Source organism: Acipenser ruthenus, chromosome 6, assembly GCF_902713425.1.
Source record: "Acipenser ruthenus chromosome 6, fAciRut3.2 maternal haplotype, whole genome shotgun sequence".
In the NCBI taxonomy this organism is placed as follows: domain Eukaryota; kingdom Metazoa; phylum Chordata; class Actinopteri; order Acipenseriformes; family Acipenseridae; genus Acipenser; species Acipenser ruthenus.
The window spans coordinates 21,603,838-21,625,215 of record NC_081194.1 but is presented as its reverse complement, the minus strand read 5'-3'; the positions used below and the strand labels follow the sequence as shown (position 1 = coordinate 21,625,215).

The following is a 21,378-nucleotide window of genomic DNA, read 5'->3' as shown; positions in this document are numbered from 1 at the left end:
TAGAGCAAATACAGCTAATACGGATTGAGCAATTGGTAGAATTACTGTTTTTATAGGCATACTACAGCTCAGACACACTATTTTAGTTATATTGTAATAGTATGGATTTCAGAGATGGACTGAAGTTAGATTAGAATCGCTCTAGTGTGCCTTTAAGGAATCATTCTCGTATCATTATTTTTTACAATTATTTTCTTTTGTTATTTGATGATATTTGCCTTTTTGCCTAGTTAAAAACATCCAGTATGGTACATATTCTTTCATTGGGGCTCTTTATTCTATTCTAAAATGAATTTGTAGTGAAACAAAGTGTGAGACATTGTGCTTTTTGCATGTCTTAAAATTAATTGGAACACATTTCCTTTGTGACCGGCCATATTGTACAGGCCACAACGGGGTAATCATAATCTGTACAGAGGTCATATCCACACATCACTGATAGATGGTGAATGCATAATAGTCTTACTGTGCTAAGGGTTGACGAAGAGTGTGTGAAAGGATGCATTTCAATTACATATTATTTATATTTGGCTCCTGGGAAAATGTTTTTGGTTTCCTACTGCAAAGCTCAAAAAGACGCTTTGCACTTCCTCCCCCAGATTTAAAGAGGTGCACCTGCACAAACTGAAAACTGGCAGCATATAAACTGTAATCCGTGGCTGTTGACACCAACACTGAAAACCAGGGGACAGATTTTTCTATTCAATCTGCCTGCAACTGCCTTCCTGTAAACATCACACAACTTCCCACATGCAACATGCAATATGACCAAATGCCATTTTTATTTTGGGAGATGTTTGGCAATGTAGGTGCAATATGTACAGTACATTATGAAAGCAAGGCACTATGTCTGCACAATTTGTGTTATTCTCGTGTTAAACATACGTGTAGCTGGAAAGCAGATGTGTTGTTGTAGTGTTTGTTTACTCTTCCCTGGTATTTTCCATTTCTTTAAAAAGACAGCTAATGTTGGGTTATTATCATAACCCTGGTTCCCTGAAACAGAAATATTAACCATTACAAATGGGTGATGTTTCTTTAAGAGCACCCAAACCTGCCAATTATACCAACTCTGCACTACAGCCGAACATAAATGACACTAAAAATACACACACTTAACACAGACACTAACACGTAGACGAAACAGTGCGTGCTCTCAGTGCAAGTGGGCTGCAGGTTGCCAATGGTGTTTTGTGCAGTCCAGGTTTGCGTGCTGGCCTCAAACGACAGCTCCTGGATGTTTTAGCCGTCTAACAGGAATAAACAGTAACAATTAGACATGTACCAAACAAACAAAACACGAAACACTCACAATCCCACAGTCCTCGTTTCCTCTCATTAACTATAACAAAGGAACTGATTACGGCGTCACATCCCCCTAAAGCACCCTGAGCCCCGCCCCCTCCGATAGCTAGTTCAATCACGTCTCCTCCAATTCATGACTGACACTTCGCTCACTGTACTAGGGTGATGGCTCCTGGTACCGTGACTCGACCCCTTCCTGACTGACCCTGGAATGAACTGCCCAGCCATTCAGTACGAGGCACTCAGTTCCTGTTATACAGCGCCTTCACAGGTCGAGAGGGAGATTGTTGATTCGGATTAATTCGCTCTCTGTCACAGTATGTCAGATATCAAACAAGCCACTTCCCTATCAACCACTGCACTACAATTACAGTTGCCATTGACTAAGTTTTGTCTTCTGCACTGTATTGTACTCCGTTGTATAACAGTATCAGCAATGTATTAGTTTTGTGACAATGTAAAAGCTTTATCTAAAAACACATTTTAAAATACACTCAGAAACAATGCCTGTATTAGTGGTAACCATAGGAGCGAGCCTAGGTGTTGCTGATGACTTTTTAAATTATTTTGAATGAAACAGGTTGGTTTCATATCTTATTGTAGTGCCAAAAGAAAACACAATGAGTTTCTAATACAGAAAGAGATGTTATTGTAACAGACAAGGTTTGGATTTGCTCAGTTTGTTTTTAGTTATGAACTGGATGAATTTAATCATTTTTAACAAGTGGGTTTTATGTTTAATTATCATTTAATCATTCTAATTGAATAGTTTTGAATTCTCTGACAAACACATCACAAAATAACATGCCAATTTCAGTTTTGTTGTGAAGAACATCCCCAAATATAATAATAATAATTTTAAAGGTTTTAAACATTTCTGTACATGTGTGGTAAAATGTTGTTTACATTTTAAAAGTGAATCTCGAGTGCTATTGTAAAAGGATGTTGACGGGGGTTCCATGAATTAACTTTCAGAGGCTGTTGATGATAAGCTATCCAAAGACTTGACTACTATCCACAGACAGCAATACCAATTGTAATCCATGGTGCACGAAACTGTGATTGATTTCCCCCGATGTTTTTGAAAAAGAGGCTAAATTACAAGTCATGCTAATATAAATCTTTAAAAATCTTCCATGTGTTTTATAGCCAACCACCCACTAAAGCCAAGGAATGTGAGGCTGCTGCCTGTTGAAAATGGATTGAAGGTTACCTGGGAGTCTCCAAAAGACTCGGAAAACAGGCCGGTGGAACACTATAGCATTGGCTATGGGAAATCCATGAAGCACCTCCGGTTTATTAAAGTGGAAAAAGACATTCGCTCATACATAATTGAGGATGTTGGTAAGAGAGATATTGTTATCAGGCATTGCATGTAATGTATGCAGCACATCCATGTGGTGGTGGCTCTGTTAAAATAACAGTGTAGGTAAGAATAACCTACAGTATTTACCCTATTGCAGGAAGGGTCCTATTTTTTGTTACAAAATAATGTAACATTTGGCACTGTTTTCCAATGGTAATGGTAAGGTAGTTTGTTTTATAAGAAATAACCCACGTTCTTTCATTATCTCCAACTAAATCATTATTAAAAATGATAATAACCTTCATTCTTGTCATTGTCCCCTCCCCAATCTTTAACAAAAATCCACTATATACATCCCAGAGCAGTGGACAAGACCGGATACTGTAATTTATAATACATTTACTCCTTTGGTGTAATATTTTCAGAATTTGGAGCCACACTTGAGTTGGCTAAATACCGTTGACATGATTTTGTTTTATTAGAAACAATACTCTTTTGGGTTTATTAAAAATAATGGATGGACTTTTGGGGTTTGTAAAATGATGGCTGTTTACAGTGTGTTAAGTTAAATGGGGCAAAATGTATTTCCAAATGTTCCTGATCAATTCTAATGCAAAACATAATCTTCCAGAACCTGGGGTGCTATACTTTGTGCAGATGACTGCTGAGAACCACAATGGAGTGAGCCATCCAGTATACAGAGCAGAGACCTCAGGAGGTATGGTATCTCACTGCTGCTCAATCATACTACTAATACAACAGGAGTGCATGCACATGACTTTATAGGGTGGGGCTGATCTCCTGGTCAATAGAACTTAGAATGATCTTATATATTTTACCCTAATTTACGTTCATTTATAGCTATTGAAACGACAGGGGAGCAACCTATAGCATCCACTCTATTAATTAAAGGTCAATATTTTCATTTATTGTATTATTTGTACACCGTAAGTTGGATGTTAATTTGTTGCTGCTTGCTTCACTTACTGTGAACCAGCGACAGTTCTTCACCAGATTCCAAAGTTACACGAGCGCTGGTGTGTAATACACATAATATAAATGACAATGTCTTGAAGCAAAACTTTAAAATGGCTTTACGGTTCTCAAAGATCGACGCAATTAATAAAGAAAGGCTATCAGTAAAATAGAGTATGAATAATTATTTTTTACTAAAGCTTATTTAAACAAACAAACAAAAAAAAATCCACAAGTAGGATTTGATCATAGTACCTCAGGGACCAGCAGCAAGTTCCCTATACATTGGGCTACAGCAAGCTACTGAGAAAACTAGTGAGTAGTAAGTAATGAATTGCATTATGGCATTATGCACCGGGTCCATTGGCACCGGTGTATACAAGTGTAGAATGCTCCGCTGTCCCTGATGTACGTGTTGGGTGCGTTTAAGTGGAAAGCAAGCATACAGACATGCAATTCAGCTTTAGCAAGCAGCCTTGAAGGTTTTTGATTGCTCCCTTTCCTGTTGGGCAACTGTAGCAATATTATTTCCAATGGTTTAATAATATATTGCTGTAATTCTATGAGAACAAGTTCAGAAAGACTTATGTTTAACTATGTATTTATTCAAATAAAAAAAAAGCTTGAGATGTACCATCAGGTTTACAAAGGTGTCCATTTACAAAAGTATAAGTATTAATATTTTACGTTGAAAAAAAATTATGTTGGTCCTTTAAAGGGCACACTATTAATGCTCTAAAAAATGTGTCCAAACTCCAAACTCAAACTTTTATAACTGAGGTCAGTAGAATTTTACTGTTCCATTACTCATTTAGCCAGTACACTGTCAAAGAGCTAAAACACAGACCCTCACGAGATTAAAGTTTTAATAATTTGTAATTTTTAAATTTTGATTTCATGCACGTTTGACCAAAGTTTTTCTACTGAACATTTTAACTATGTTTCTTATTCTGTTTTTAATTACAAAAAAAAAGTGCTGTATTACATATTTCTGGAACCCATGCCAAGAACACAAGTTTGTACATGTTCTGAACAACTGTGTTTTTATCCCAAAAGGCTTGTCAATGTTTCAAGATTTAGCAGGCTGAAATACATTTTCCCTTTTTTGGCTGTTATTAAACTTCTCACCAAAAATTGATACTGCATCAGGAGCGCCGGGGCCATGGGGGAACACAGCGACATAACAGAGGGGCCATGGCCCCCCACATTTAAAAGTGTGTGGGGGGGGGGGCATGCCCCCTCACTTTTTGACAAAAGGGCTTGCTTTCCTTGGTCATGAATTTGGATGCTCGCTTGCACCGCACCACTGTCAAAGTTGTGTATGTACATTAGGCTTGTGCATTTCATGGTAGAAATTGCTTATTTCACAGCATTTTATGGTCTAAAAATAGGTATTTCAAGATATTTTATGATAAAACATAATATTTATTAAAGCAGAAAAATGAGAGTTGTAACATTCACAACTGATCATTTTCTCCAGAGTTATTATACAACAAATGTTCCTAAATATGTAAATGCTTACCTGAGAACAGTAGATGCAAAATTGGACAATATTTCGCTTTATATGTCCATCTTTTTTCTGTTTTCACCATCAGTGAATTGTCAACCAAAGTAACAACATAAATATATGTAAAAATAACACACAATGTCCCCTTCTTGTACTGGACAGAGCGATCTTTAATAGACATTTGCATGACTGAAACTTGTACTGTTTTTTTTTTTGTAATTGTAGGTGGAGAATGGGTCAACTTAGATGGATTTGCTATCATGGGTCCAGCAGCTTTTAAAGGGCCTATGACAGGTACCTTTACCTTTCATTATCTAAGTTAAATGTATTGTATTGCATAAATGCTGACTGTTGTTTGTGAATATGCTGCAGTCTTTGCTACATCCCCACTTAACAGGTATTACAATTCTAATGCCACACATATGCAGGTAATTATTTTTAAAAGTCGTCCTTTTAATATTTTGGACATCCCACTTGAATGGATTCAGATTTGGCTAATTTGCAATAAAAAAACAATTAAATGGGTGGAAACATGAAACAAAGAAATGAAGATGTATGTCCCCCATGTGATAGTTAATGCTAAAAAAAGAAAAAGCTTTTTTACCAACCGCTGAGGGATCAATGCATTTTAAATGTGGATATTACTGATTTTCTTGTTGACATTCTTTAATGGGTATGCAATAATTGTTTACTTCATGAATCAGTATTTGAAAAAAATGTGTTTTGCCAGCCTCCTCAAAGCAAAAAGAAAGTCTGTTGATTCCAAACACATTATGGCGCATTTTGTAAAATAAACATTTCCTTGTTTATGTGATACTAAGACACAATGGCGTAATTCTGACTTTTTTGAAAGTGAGGCAAGTTTCTGCATATGTACAATCTGCATACTTGCCAACATTTGGAAACTGTTCAGCAGGACACCCGTGGGGTTGGGGGTTGGTTCATATGCATAAAAAACCCCACTCAGACTAAATGTTTTTTTTTTTTTTACTCCAGTCACTGTTAAACAAGCACTTTCTTTTTTTTCTGCTTTCATAGATGCTATAAACTTTATTTAATATATATCTCAGAACCATACACTATGCTTCCTGTGATCAACAAATGCTGTTGCATACAAAAATGAAGGGTGTAGCTAACTCCAGTCCTTCACGTTTCATTGGCTCCCACATTTTACTCAAAATCATACACATCAAATCATATTGCAGCAGCAGCGAGGAAACAATACACTTTTCTAATATTACTGTTTATGACAATAAACTGAGATCTGGTCATGTGAACACAATCCCTGCCAGGCAGTACGGCACAAGAGTGAACACCCTAAAGATGTGAAGAATTTCCAAGGATAAATATCAGGATTTTCTTCCTATGCATCAGGATGCGGGACATTTGCTAGGAAATCATGACTGTCCCGACCTGGGACAGTTGGCATGTATGATACTGTATGTTGATTCCAGCAGGGTAAAAAGACATGATTACATCACCAAAGGTTATTCTGTAATTCTTAGTGACAGAGATGAAAAAAAAAACAAATTGTTGAGTGATTTAAATGCTGTTTCAATTGTATGTTGACATTTTTACCTACAGAAACACTGTTTAGATAATTGTTACTTTTAAGACGTAGTAATAGTAATAGATCAGGTAAGTAAGTTGGTCTATGATGTCATAGCCGTGCGGTAAGACAATTATTACCACATGGTCATGTGATCTTGTTCAGCCAATCACAGAACTTAATTTATCCAAGCCATTTTATAATATAACATACAAATGTGTGAGTTTAATACAACCAGCCACACAATAACAGGTTACTTTCTCATGGTTACCTATGATTGGGCCTAGTGAAAGTAGGAAGAGCACACAGGAAACCATTCAGTGCTGAAAGGGTCATCCAGCTGTTTAAACAGCTGTGATGAAAAGAGAAAGTGCAAGCTGCTTTTAAATAATATAACATTATTTTCATCAGCGGAAGCTTCCTGTGGTGTGGGTCACCTCTGTTCTGTGATAAAACATCACAGGAAGAACTGTTTCAGTTCCTTAAGCATCCCTGCTTGGACATCATGTTAGCAAGGTTGTTCTCAGCACTTAAAAAACATAATTGTTTGTATCTAGCTGTAACACCAGTGTAAAATGGATTCACTTAAAAACATGGTTTAATGTAGTCCATAAAAATACAGCTTATTATTATTATTATTATTATTATTATTATTTTTTTTTTTTTTTAATTACTTGGAATAACTGGCCTCTAATGACTGACATCATAGGAAAGTAGCAGAGAGAGAGAGACAAATAGAACTAGGTTTTTTTTTTTTTTTTTTTATAAATTATTTTTATTATTTTCTCCCAATTTGGAATCGCCAATTATTTTATTATGCTCAGCTCACCGCTACCACCCCTGCGCTGACTCGGGAGGGCGAAGACAAACAGACGCTGTCCTCCGAAGCGTATGCCGTCAGCCGACCACTTTTTTTCACGCTGCGGACTCACCATGCAGCCACCCAAGAGCTACAGCGTTGGAGGACAATGCAGCTCTCGGGCAGCTTACAGACAAGCCCGCAGGGCAAACTACAGGGGTTGCTGGTGCGCAGTGATCCGAGGACATCCAGGCCGACCTAACCCTCCCTCCTCTCGGGCGGCGCTCTGCCAATAGAGCGCCGCCCCCTGGAAGCTCCCGTCCTCGGTCGGCAAAGGAATATCCTGGACTCAAACTCACGACGTCCAGACTACAGGGCACATCCTGCATTCCACATGAAGCGCCTTTACTGGATGTGCCACTCGAGAGCCCCTAATGTTTTATTACCATTATTTAATAGAAGCTGTTTACCACGCCAAGCTATATTTATGGTTCCACAGTTGGAATCTGTGCATTAAATAATACAATCTTGTGATTGGCTTCAACTTGAATGGCTTTCCATAGCAAAACAAAATAAGTGTATACACAGTGTTGAGTACTGTCCAAAATAAATAGGACACTGGAGCTGTACAATTTCTTTAATGCTGATTTGCTGAATTTACAAAATTGAGTTTTGTATTGTGACAGCCTATCAGATGTTTTCATTATTTAATCCAGCATACAGTTTATGAAGAAAAGCCTCTGTTATCTCAGTCATTAAAGGATGTTCAAAGATACAGTCAAATTTAATGACAGCACTCTACTTCAGTCACATGACACAATTACACTAACAATTCCTAATCCCTCATTCATATACATTATAAGTGATTAACCATATTTGTGTTAAAAAACATCTATTATATGCAGAAATAAAGAATTGATTGAAAGATGTACAGTATATTAACTGTAAATGTAAAACAGTGATATACGGTAAATACATCATAGTACCGGTATTGAAATGTATCTAATCATATGATGTTTTTAGAAAAGGATGTGCCAAGAAAACCTTTAAGATTAAGGGCACGGCCTTCAGCGGATAGTCTGTCTCTAAAGTGGAGAGCCCCCCATTTATCTGGCCAAAACAGCACAGTCGCAGTGAGGGGCTACCTCCTTGGTGTTGGAGAAAGTGGCAGGAAAATGCACTATATACCTCTACAGCAGGACCAGAGAAATCATGAAATTCAGAAGCTTGGTAAGTCACCGGTTGTGGGGAACACAATGGCACAATAAAAATGCTCATAGGGTGTTGTTAAAGAATGCTGAATGAATGAGTAAAACAAAGCTGAATAAATGAGCCCAGGCTTCATACACACCGCTTTATATAACTACTCTATATGGGCAATTCATTTATTGCAATAATTACCAAAATTCAGCACTGTTCGTTAGCTAGATAAGAATGTGTGCCAACTGACGTTATGACAGCCCTGTACATTCTTTGGATTAAATACTGGGCCGTAGATCTTACAGTTCCGTCTGTACATTGCTACAGTATATGCTACAGATATATTTCCTCTTTGTTTGTAGCTTCTGAGTCCGTGTATGTGGTATCGCTGCAGGCACAGAACGCACTTGGACAGAGTCCTCCTGTTTATAGAGCAGTTATGACAAAAAAGAAACCTTCAGGTATGTGCAAAAACTGTGATGAGCTATTAGAGTATAAGATAAAGTGTTATTCAAACTAATAACAGCTGGTACATTTTAAAGGAAGTACATATTTAAAAAAAACAATTATAATAAAGTCACACAGCTTTATAGTTATTATTACAGCTGTGGATGAGAACATTTTATCTAGCTTTACTAATTAAATGGTCAATGACAGATGGCCATTGCTAAAAGTATTGTCTTTCAAGTTTGCCATCTGCTGGAATCTAGGGAAAGTAACCATAGAATTACCTTAAATCAATGCATATTTTAAAATGCTGATGATAGTATACAAGTGTAATTGAATTGTAAATAATTTCTAGATCCAACTAGAGGGAGTGCTGAATAGATTGCTTTTAAATTGTTGGCATGCTGTAACCCTGACTGAGGTGTTTAAAGTTACTGTAGGTAAGAGTACAAGTAAAACAAGTTTGCTGGTATGAAGATAATGTTCAGTTTCAGGTTTACGTATTGAGAACCGTACTGGGTGAAACCATCTGTGCAAGTAGTCTATTTCATTGAAATAGAAATGTTAGAAAATGCAGGAAAATATATTTTAGAAGAGTGAACTTTTTTTATTAGTATTATGGCCCCACCATCAACAGACAGGGACGTCTGGGTAAAAGGTGGTTCTAGAGTATAGGCAAAACTGTTTCAGAATTATTTTTTTTTAAGGATTACTACATACTTTCTATTGTTGTACTGATGAAGCAAGCTTGAAAGCCAAATCATTGTTGTTCTTCAGAGCCTGATGAGCTGTATGAGCCTAAGGACATTAGTGTTCGAGTAATGTCCCCCCAATCAGTATTTGTCTCCTGGGTGGATCCTGTATATGAGAAACAAAAGAAAAGCGACATCAGCTCAACCAGGTATGTCCACCATCACTATACTTTTAAAAAGATTTATAAGCAAATAAAGAGGTAAAATGAATGTCAGTTTATTTATTTATTTATTTATTTATTTATTTATAGGTCAGATAAGTGGTGAAGTTTATTGCATATCTTATATGCCTGGCACATGTTTTGAAATCCGTTCCAACATTTTGCTTATGTTTTTGTAGGCACTACACCATTCGGTACAGAGAAAAGGGGGAGTCGGCCAGATGGGATTACAAACATGCCACCCAGAGACGAGTGTTAGTGGACAAACTTTCACCAGACAATATGTATGAATTTTCTGTGCAGATTTCACAGGGGGAGAGGGATGGAAAATGGAGTGTTTCAGTCTTTCAGAGAACCCCAGAATCTGGTAAGTTTAGAGGAACTATAAACACAACTTTGAGAAGTTACATTGACGTATACAGTTTGCTTTTATAGGTTCTGAGTTAAAATTAAGAGAAAGCCACTTCCTCATCTGAAGATCATGGGCAATCTGGTCAACCTCAGCAACACATATTACCAAGCTACTGAACCCTGAAGGTGAGGCCCAGCCTTGCAAGTCCCATCCTGGCCTACTGTGGCACATGACCTGCAGGGGTCACTGAAGTGCAATTAGATGAACGATGTCCAACTGATTTCCCTACCCAACCCATGGTGGCCCAGAGGCCATTAACCACACTCTGTGGGCACCCAGCCAACTGACCAATAGGGATCATTGTGATTGCTTGTTCCAATTTACAGATGATTATTTGTTTCAGGTATTGAAGGGCTTTTGATTTATTTAATATTGTTATAACATAATTGTCTGAACTGAATCAACAACATGAAAAATAAATCAAACACAGTGAATACAGGTTTTACAACTGTTCCATGTCTTAGGTAAAAAAAAAAAACATCTTATAGGAAGTAATGGCTGGGTAGAATTCAGCTTTGTAAATGTGTAAAAACTGTATGTAGCTGCTGATAAACTGAAGAAAGTTTTATTTATCAATAGCCTATTCAAATGTGCAGTTCTGTGAAATGGTTAAATCAGGTTTCGCAGTAATGTTGTGATCATTTAAAACGTTTGTAAAAAGAAAATATCTAAAAGTCAAACTTGTTCTGAATCTTATTTGTTTTTAAATAAGTAATTGAAATTTAAAATTTACAAAATGTTACAAAAAATGCTGTACATTGTATGCTGTTTGCACCCTGGTTATACGTAAAACATACTGTCTGGTTTTCCAAAGTGGTTAGGTTTTTTGCTGGCATGTTGAGCTTTTTTCTATTCCAAAAATGGGTTACTGGCATTTTAATTTCAGCATTGTGCTGGTGGCAGTACAGTAAAGTACCAGGACAATCTGAAAATACTGTTTTTATGCAACTTTTATCGCTGTGTGTTGTAGATTTTACCTTAACTTTTATCTTGGGGTTGTTTTAATGATCTAAACAGTGGCAGATCGTAATACAATTCTACATTCATTTATTTGCTTATTTACAGATATATGGAAAGCCTACCTTCCCTGCCTTACCTTTCATCTGAGTTGTTAATGAGCCTACAATAATTCCGTTTTCATTTAAAATGTTGATTAAGATATACTGTATAAGGAAACTATCTAATGGCATTTGGCCAGCAACAACAAGGAAATTCCCTGCTGTTCAATAAAGATCATAGTAATAATAAATATGGGAATAATATACAGCGACTAAAAGTAACTTTTTTAATGTGCAGTGATGCATGGCCAGCACCGTTCTGTTTTTTATGTGCTTGTATACATTTTAAAACCCAGTAATTCATGAAGCTTACTGAGATGTTTATGATTTAAAGATTCTCTTAACAAACTATGCATAAAAGGTACTAAAGATGATGTGCTATTCTGCACTGACTGGACGTAAAATATGAGTGACCTGCTACTGAAGCCAATAATACGCAGCTCTCGGTGCATTGTGGAACCAGGTGTGTCTTGTTCAGTGGTAATGGTTTCTGTAATTTGGTGATTAACAGGTCCTGGATTAGCAGGTCGGTTGTTTGTCACAAAATGTTACATAAATCTGCTGAATTGGTCCGTTATGACCTGTGCTTTTTGATGATGGTTTACTGAAAATGTTGCCGTTGTTTATTAACACATTGGTCAATGCAGCCACTGTGCTGAGGGACGAGAACAGACCCCCACTACCTTGCCCCTAATAAAGTTACTGGGTGATGGTTACACACAACTCTGACAAAGCTTATATATATGACAACATATGTGCGTTAAACACGGTTTGTTAATTACCTTGTATTGCATTGTATTGTACAGCTCCCACAGGTTCACCTGAAAACTTTGAAGTACAGCCATTGAAAGGGAAAGGAACCGCTGTCACTGCAACATGGGAGCCACCTTTAGACACAAATGGAAAAATTAGAGGTAGGGTGAATAAAGCATGTACTGGTACTTAAAACAAAATAAAATAATGAGGAAAATATTGGCTATGCAGTTATTGTATGAAGTGCCATCCTGAAAAGCACATAAGTGTGTGCTACGGAAATGCGTGTAATTATCTGTCAATGGTGACAGTAGTGTAATTACAAGCAGTTAAAGTACCTGTATTTTAAAGTGTGTCCCATTAATCTTGTCCTAGTTATGTACATTGCTTGATTAATATTCATATTTAATATAATAGAAGTATTTCTATAAAATAAAACATGTTTTAAAATATAACTGCTATAAGAAAGATTGGGTTCGAAATGTATATTGTCTGTTCTAAATAATAAAGAATTGTTTTTACTGTAATTCTAAAATGCTGTGTTAATACATCCCAAAAAAAGAATATAAAGAAATGGCGATCACTCACAGATGGATACAGGTGTTAAAAACTATTTTGACAGTTTCAGTGATTCACCTTAGTATGACTTGGCTTCATCATGCATATGGTATTTCTCTTAAGGACTCGTACATGAAACAACAAAAAAAGATCAAGCCTAAAACTCTGATTATTTCAATTCTCTTTAATACCTTGAACCTAATCTTAGTATCTGTGCCATAATAAATAATGAAAATAATACGAAAATAAGTCAATTTTGTTTTGTGTTCATGAAGAATGTGACTTAAAGAGCTTGGAATGGGGATGAAAACAAATGTGGTATTTAATCCATCCACTAGGACTAGAGAATTGCAGGTGTACCGTATATAATTGAAAGTTAGTCATGATTCTGAAATAATAAGTGTGTCAGTATATTAAAACAGTGCTTACTGTAAATACTGGATGAGCAAATAGAAATGCCATTTTAGATTGTTTTTCTTTTTTTTAAAAAAAAAAAAAATAGGCTCCTTGTGTTAAACAATAACCTATGATTATTTTAATTTTTTATAATTTTTCGTTTTATTTTTCACAAATTCCGTTTTCATGGTTTGTAGTCTGTCACTTACAATCGGTGAATAAAAAAAAAAAACAAAAAAAAAAAAAAAACCTTCACAGTCAACGGAAACCACAGGGTTCATGAGACAATAAATCACGGTATTGGAAAAACTAGCATTCTGGCATTTGAGCCCAAACTTTCTTGGCTCGTTGCAGTGTTTCACCGATTATAGCTTGGATGGTTCTTTTGCTTGTAACAGCGGCTGATTGAATTTTCTTTTCAATGTGACCAACTGAGTGACAATGCTTAACGACGGTATCGTTCCACTCCCATTCCAGCTGCATACATCCCCTCATGCTCAGATTCTTTGCTGCGTTGTCTAAGTGTTATGCGCAGTTTAGGCATATTAGAAACAAACATGTCTTCTCTTCCAATTTTAATTCCCAAACAACTCGCTCCAAATTATACATCTGCGCAAGTGCTAGTCAGAGCTTCTGTTTCCCTTCAGACCGTGTTTATGTTAATGGCTGAGCTTTGACAACTACGATTGCAAATATTTATTAAAGTATTTTTTGTATAAACCTCCAAATTTAAAAATCTATGTTTGCTTTATGCCTTACATGGCATGGCACCTGCATACGCTGCTGACTTGATTGTCTCCTACACTCCCTCTCGAAATACGTTCTTCAGAGGCTGGTTTGTTGGTTGTTCGCAAATCTAGGCTGCGCACTCAAGGGTATAGGGCTTTCAGTGTCTATGCTTACAAACTTTGGAATTCCCTCCCAAATATTGTAAGAAATTCAGACACTTTAGTGATTTTTAAAACTCGTCTTAAAGACGTACTTATTTGATTTGGCTTTTGTATAATTATTATCATTTAAAAAATGACCATGTCAGATGAATAATATTTATTTTCAAATGAGAAATTAGCCTTATGTTTGAGGGAGTGACTGCAACCCATAAATCTAATACTTACAGTGCCAACCACACTTCTAGAATGTTCAAAAGCACAGTGCTCTGTAGATTTGGATTTTCAGTTTTAATATACTTAATCTTAATTACTGTACTCTAACCCGTGACTTAGCTGATTTCATTTCAGGACATTTTTTTCACACGCTGTCATTATAGGCACATTATTTATAGTGTATTGTTTCAGTTTTCTAGAATAATGTCCAGTGGCTTTATGTTATACAAGGTGACATTTCCTACATTACCGCCTTCGATACAGACAACTGGATTCGGAGGATTTCAGATGGTTTACGTTCATTGGACAAACACATTGAACATGTGTACTAACGCGGGGTCCTGTTTTCACAGCTTCTGAGTAGCCCTGTAAATAGTTCTGTTCATCCCTTTCAGCATGTCGGAGTTCATCTATATCTTTTGCACAAGCATGCAAAATGCTACTTATGTGAATTATTCCTAGTGTTTAATGTGGTTTTGTTTTCAGCTGTCAAACATACTGTATTGGAGGAAGCTTTTCAAGAATGGTTTGTATGGGTTAACAGAATATAACACATTAATTTGCATTAATTGGGGCTTTTTAATTATTTGAACAGTTTTGTCTCATAGTTGGGTTGAGGTTTTGCCAGCTTACAACATGTCTTATACTAGATTCCATCTGTTGACGTGCATTGCTAATTTATAACTGTTAGTAATGCACGCTCTAATTCATCCTACCCATACAGTCTCCTCCTTCCAACCGTCTGCCAAATCATTTCAGAATACATTCTTTCATACGCCCCGGCTCTCAAACCATTTGGAGCAAAGTCCATTACCTATCGTGGAGATACTACTTCTGCCATAATTGAAGGTCTGCAGCCTGGGGACCGGTATATTTTCAAAATTCGTGCAGCAAACAGGAGAGGACAAGGTCCTCAGTCTAAAGCCTTCAGTGTCAATATGCCAACAAGTAAGCATTAGACCTGCTTTCTATAACTTCAGAATTTCTCATTGCTTCATGTAACTTCTTTATTGCATTCCTTGGCTGCATCATAAAGCCTTACTGACCACAGAACAACACAACTAATGCTGATACAATGAACTCTTGGAATTATTTCCAGCTTTAGCAAATGATTTGACTGGTAATTTTCATTTTAAAAATACACTATTGAACCTTCCCCATTTTTTATGTAAGTATATTTATTTTTTTAGTTTATGTGACACGTGCAAATGTAACAATTTAATGCATGTTTGTAAATTAAGTCAATCTTTGGACTATCCATTTAGTATTATTTATATTTTTTAAAAAGTTGTCTTGTGTGGTTCAGTGCTTGCTCTGTTGCTATCACCCTTCTCAATTTCTTTTTAATGACTGCCTTGTATTCCATTTATATCACTCATCTGTCTTTTCTTATAGTGGTGCTGCATGATGAGACAAAATGTTTAATAAAATGGTTTATTCCTATGATGGTAATGTTTAATTAAATGCATTGCAAACTTAACAAAATGTCCTTTTTTTTGCCAGCTAGTACTGTTGCATCAAGTTCACATCAGCAATCCAGGAATCCTGATTTTGGCAACAATGACCAGAGCGCTGTACCACCATCTAGGACATCTTTAACATCTTCGGCAAAGTTGCCTTCATCTAGTCCTACCTCCAAAGATCTAAAGCATCCTGCTTCCAAAACAACAAACACATTTTCACATGAAGTTGTTCATGATAGGTCACAATTGGAGACAGCTTTTCAGTCTAAGGAGGAACCTGATGAGTCTGAACTATATCCTTCTGAACCTGTGCTTCCCTCACCATCAAAAGCCACCACTTTGAACTCCAGGAGAAAAAATCATCCTATTTCTAGATCTCCTGTTAGGATTGGCCAATCAGCCATCAAACAAAGACCAGACACAACTACATCATCTCCCTATTTTAAAGACAAAGATTTAAATGGCAGACAACATACTTCCTCTTCAAGACAGACAGATTTGAATGAGGAGTTAGATGAGGAACTTGATGAAGATACTGAGGAGAAACACAAGGAACTTCTAAGACAAAAAAATACAGTGCATTCAAAATTGAAGGATGATGGACACAGTGATATTGCAAATAAAAAACATTCTAAAAGTCCAAATCATAAAACTGGTTCCCTATCAGTAGTTCCAGAAACATCTTCTGGGTCATCCCAGCCCAAATTCTCCAGAACATCAGGAAATAGATCAGTGTCTTCTATTCAAAAGCCTCACACATTTCCTAATTCAGAGACCAGTAAGCCAAGAAGACCAATATCCTTTTCCAACAGAAAATCTGTATCACCCTCATCAGTTACTCAGTCTTCCTCATCAGGTGTGTCCTCCTCCACCTTATCCGGCAATCAGGAGTCGACTGCTTTAAAGAATGAACATTCAGCACGTAGCTTTCCTAATATAAAGGAAACATACATTGATTTGAAAAATGGCTCATCTTCCTCTTCTTCCAAATCCACAGTATCTAAATCAGGGACTCGCCCTTCTTCTTCAGTGTTGACTTCAGGTGGGGCACGATTACCTGTTTCATCCAACCGTCATTCAAGTACTGGCTTTACTAATGGCCGCAGAACAACAGGAACTAGTTCTACTGATTCCACAAGTTCTGTCCATCAAAAAGGTGCACCAGATCAACCAGGATCTACCAGGGTAGTAGGTGGTCAGCAAAAACCTGGTACTTCTTTAGTCAGGTCTCAGTCTGTTCTGCCCACAGTTGTTCAGCCATCAACTAGACAGCAGTCGTCTAAACCACAAGATGAGGATTATAATTATGAGGATTATGATTATGAAAGTAGTGAGACAGAAGTTGAGGAGGAGAAGCCAACTCTTTCTTCAAAACTAAACCATGCTTTGTCAAACTTACCTTCCTCCGCTGTTCCTAAAGGGAGTCCCCGAAACTCACACCTTGGTGTTAACAGCAAATCCACAGCATCTAAATCAGGGACTCACCCTTCTTCTTCAGTGTTGACTTCAGGAGGGGCACGATTACCTGTTTCATCCAACCGTCATTCAAGTACTGGCTTTACTAATGGCCGCAGAACAGCAGGAACTAGTTCGACTGATTCCACAAGTTCTGTCCATCAGAAAGGTGTACCAGATCAACCAGGATCTACCAGGGTAGTAGGTGGTCAGCAAAAACCTGGTACTTCTTTAGTCAGGTCTCAGTCGGTTCTGCCCACAATTGCTCAGCCATCAACTAGACAGCAGTTGTCTAAACCACATGATGAGGATTATGATTATGAAAGTAGTGAGACAGAAGCTGAGGAGGAGAAGCCAACTCTCTCTTCAAAACCAAACCATGCTCTGTCAAACTTACCTTCCTCCGCTGTTCCTAAAGGGAGTCCCCAAAACTCACACCTTGGTGTTAGCAGCAAATCCACAGCATCTAAATCAGGGACTCACCCTTCTTCTTCAGTGTTGACTTCAGGTGGGGCACGATTACCTGTTTCATCTAACCGTCATTCAAGTACTGGCTTTACTAATGGCCGCAGAACAGCAGGAACTGGTTCTACCGATTCTGCAAGTTCTGTCCATCAAAAAGGCATACCAGATCAACCAGGATCTACGAGGGTAGTAGGTGGTAAGCAAAAACCTGGTACTTCTTTAGTCAGGTCTCAGTCTGTCCTGCCCACAATTGCTCAGCCATCAACTAGACAGCAGTCGTCTAAACCACAAGATGCGGATTATAATTATGAGGATTATGATTATGAAAGTAGTGAGACAGAAGTTGAGGCGGAGAAGCCAACTCTTTCTTCAAAACCAAACCATGCTCTGTCAAACTTACCTTCCGCCGCTGTTCCTAAAGGGAGTCCCCAAAACTCACATCTTGGTGTTAGCAGCAAATCCACAGTATCTAAATCAGGGACTCGCCCTTCTTCTTCAGTGTTGACTTCAGGTGGGGCACGATTACCTGTTTCATCCAACCGTCATTCAAGTACTGGCTTTACTAATGGCCGCAGAACAGCAGGAACTGGTTCTACCGATTCCACAAGTTCTGTCCATCAAAAAGGCATACCAGATCAACCAGGATCTACGAGGGTAGTAGGTGGTAAGCAAAAACCTGGTACTTCTTTAGTCAGGTCTCAGTCTGTCCTGCCCACAATTGCTCAGCCATCAACTAGACAGCAGTCATCTAAACCACAAGATGAGGATTATAATTATGAGGATTATGATTATGAAAGTAGTGAGACAGAAGTTGAGGCGGAGAAGCCAACTCTTTCTTCAAAACTAAACTATGCTTTGTCAAACTTACCTTCTTCCTCTGTTCCTAAAGGTAGTCCCCGAAACTCACACCTTGGTGTTAACAGCAAATCCACAGCATCTAAATCAGGGACTCACCCTTCTTCTTCAGTGTTGACTTCAGGAGGGACACGGTTACCTGTTTCATCCAACCGTCATTCAAGTACTGGCTTTACTAATGGCCGCAGAACAGCAGGAACTGGTTCTACCGATTCTACAAGTTCTGTCCATCAAAAAGGTGTACCAAATCAACCAGGATCTACCAGGGTAGTAGGTGGTCAACAAAAACCTGGTATTTCTTTAGTCAGGCCTCAGTCTGTTCTGCCCACAATAGCTCAGCCATCAACTAGACAGCAGTCGTCTAAACCACAAGATGAGGATTATGATTATGAGGATTATGATCATGAAAGTAGCGAGACAGAAGTTTCTAAAGGGAGTCCCCGAAACTCACACATTGGTGTTAGCAGCAGCAAAAAAATTGATGATTCTGTTAATAAACATAGTTTATCCCCAACATCTCGTGTTAACCCTTCTTCAACGAAACGACTTCCTTCTGGGCGTAATCATTCGTCTTTGACAACAAACCGTAACCACAGGTTCAGTAGGCCCAGACAGGAAACAAAACTAAGTTCTTCTTCTACCCAACAAAACATAGCAACTCCTTCAGCACGGTCTAGTGGCTCACAGTCACTAACACCAAAACACACACAATCAGGTTTTGTTGATTCTGTAAACCAAGAGACTGATGAAAAAGAAAAAACACCAATTTCCTCTTCACCATCAAAGTATGACCATGGATTATCAAGTTCTCAATCCTCTTTGCCAAACCGTCATTCTGTTTCAAGTGGCTCCAGAAAGCCTGTTACCTCTTCACACTTCAATACTTCACCCTCATCTTCCCAAGGAGGTTCACATACTCCCAGTCTACCAGAAACTGTTTCAGAGGATGATGACTATGACTATCAGTATTATGGAAGCAAAGAATTGTATGATAAAGTTGATAAACTGAGTTCTGCGTTATCGAAGTCTGTGGCACCTGATCCAACTACCTCACCTTCAGTTAAACAGACAAGCTCTAGTATTACTGAGAACAGAGAGGAAGATGATGCACACAGTAAATCAAGTTCCCCTTCTGTGCAGTCATCCTCCCAGCTGCCTACTTCAGGCTCCAATGGATGGTCCCATTCCTCTCAACTAACAAACCGTCAATTTGGTCCTAGGATTTCCAGCAGGGTCCTACCATCTCAAAACACAAAGCTGGGTGGGTCCTCTGTCTCTTCAAGCTCCCCTTCTTCCAGTGCTTCTCAGTCTGCTTCATCTACAAATAGAGGCTCTTCCCGGGTCCCATCTTCTCAGTTGACTCATTCTTCTTCCAGTCAGACCTCTTCTTCCTCTCTACCATCTTTGCATTCATCTCGGCAACCAATACAAGGGACAAGGACCCGATACCCTGGCCGAGTGGATATCGCTACACGAGAGAAAAGACCTGGCACATTTGTGAAACCCAGTTATAATCAAGGTAATATGTTGTTGTTTTTGTAAGTAGATCAGTAAAAGTACCTGAAGTCCAATATAACTCATTGAGCATTTTAAAACAGCTTATTATTACATTAGAATTTTTAGTTCAAATGTCCACTTTTTGATTAATGTTGGTTTATCTACTTATTGTGGAATAATTAAAAAAAAGGCTTATGTCTAATTCTTTTTAGGTGTTATCTATATTGAGTTATCAGTTGGCAAGTTTATACAAAAATAACTCTAATTTGCCTGGTACAGTGCCATGATATATGAATCATCTCTTTCAGTTACAGATGTTTAATAACATTCCCATAGTTGTATACCGTTTCAGGCAAAATATGTTTCCATATATTGTTTTTATGACATATAAAATGAAAGATTCTTGTTTTTAATATATATAATAAACATAAACATATGTATTTCAGGTAAAAATGGTAGACCAAATCTTACAGATGCAAATGGAAAAGTTTCTTCTACACCCGAAGACAAAGTCAAACAAACAGGTCGCAGATTAATAACTGGCCCTCAAGGTGCAAAATGGGTGGGTTGCTATTCCTCATTTAGGCAGTTAAAACCATACCGTACATTATGGCTATTTTATAATAAACTAATTTCTTGAGGTTTCAAACTTCAAAAATACAAACAAAACTCCACATCAACTAACATTCAGTAATTCCATGACTGCAATCTTGCCACTTAAACAACAATCTAAATGTATTAATAATCAGTACAAATATTTTCTGTAATAACCATGTAATGTGAAAAAACTCAGTAAATGACGGTAATTGGGAAGTGTAATGCATAGCAGAGCATTAAATTTAGTCTCATTGGGGCTTTGAAAGATGAATTATAAATGTACAACATATGCATTTAGCAATCACAATTAAAATATCTGAAAGGCATGTTTACCTTTACTTTTTATAGCTCTTTGTTTGTTCTCACTGCTGCACTGCAGGTCCCTGGCATATTGTGCAGCTGGGCTCTCGTGTTGCATGCGAAATTAAGTTTCAGTGTGATAAAAACTAGTAAGCAGCAAGAGTTTTCTTTTGTTCCTAAAACATGTATTGGTGCTTGAACTTGATCTGAGTTCCCTTCTTGTGAAATCAGCTGGTTTAAAGCCCTGAACAAGATTAGCCCTGTAGAGCAAGGCTTTCCAATTGGCCATTTGGAAGACCTTAGCATGTTCATAGCAACATCTGGGCTTTATTTTCTTTGTTCTATATATAGAGTTAAAATCATTTGTTGCATGTAAATGCTAAGCACTATAACAAAAATATATTCCACAAACAGTAGGGGCTATAGTTTCTTAACACAGAGTTGGAAAGCAAAGTATATTTAAAA

At 37.6% G+C, this 21,378-nt stretch overlaps 1 protein-coding gene across 2 annotated transcripts in view; it reads left to right on the top strand.

Annotated features, from left to right (window-relative positions):
- The window catches only part of LOC117411378 (fibronectin type III domain-containing protein 1-like), a 47,993-nt gene that overhangs the window by 7,863 nt on the left and 18,752 nt on the right, over window positions 1-21,378 (top strand). The window contains exons 2-12 of one of the 2 annotated variants that reach the window (XM_034018784.3): window positions 2,455-2,649; window positions 3,243-3,329; window positions 5,319-5,387; window positions 8,465-8,671; window positions 9,004-9,102; window positions 9,866-9,989; window positions 10,181-10,368; window positions 12,278-12,385; window positions 15,041-15,229; window positions 15,785-20,038; window positions 20,463-20,578. In XM_034018784.3, the coding sequence (XP_033874675.3) occupies window positions 2,455-2,649; window positions 3,243-3,329; window positions 5,319-5,387; window positions 8,465-8,671; window positions 9,004-9,102; window positions 9,866-9,989; window positions 10,181-10,368; window positions 12,278-12,385; window positions 15,041-15,229; window positions 15,785-20,038; window positions 20,463-20,578 (5,636 nt within the window). The remainder of the gene's footprint in view (window positions 1-2,454; window positions 2,650-3,242; window positions 3,330-5,318; window positions 5,388-8,464; window positions 8,672-9,003; window positions 9,103-9,865; window positions 9,990-10,180; window positions 10,369-12,277; window positions 12,386-15,040; window positions 15,230-15,784; window positions 20,039-20,462; window positions 20,579-21,378) is intronic. The other variant, XM_034018785.3, reaches the window with a different exon arrangement.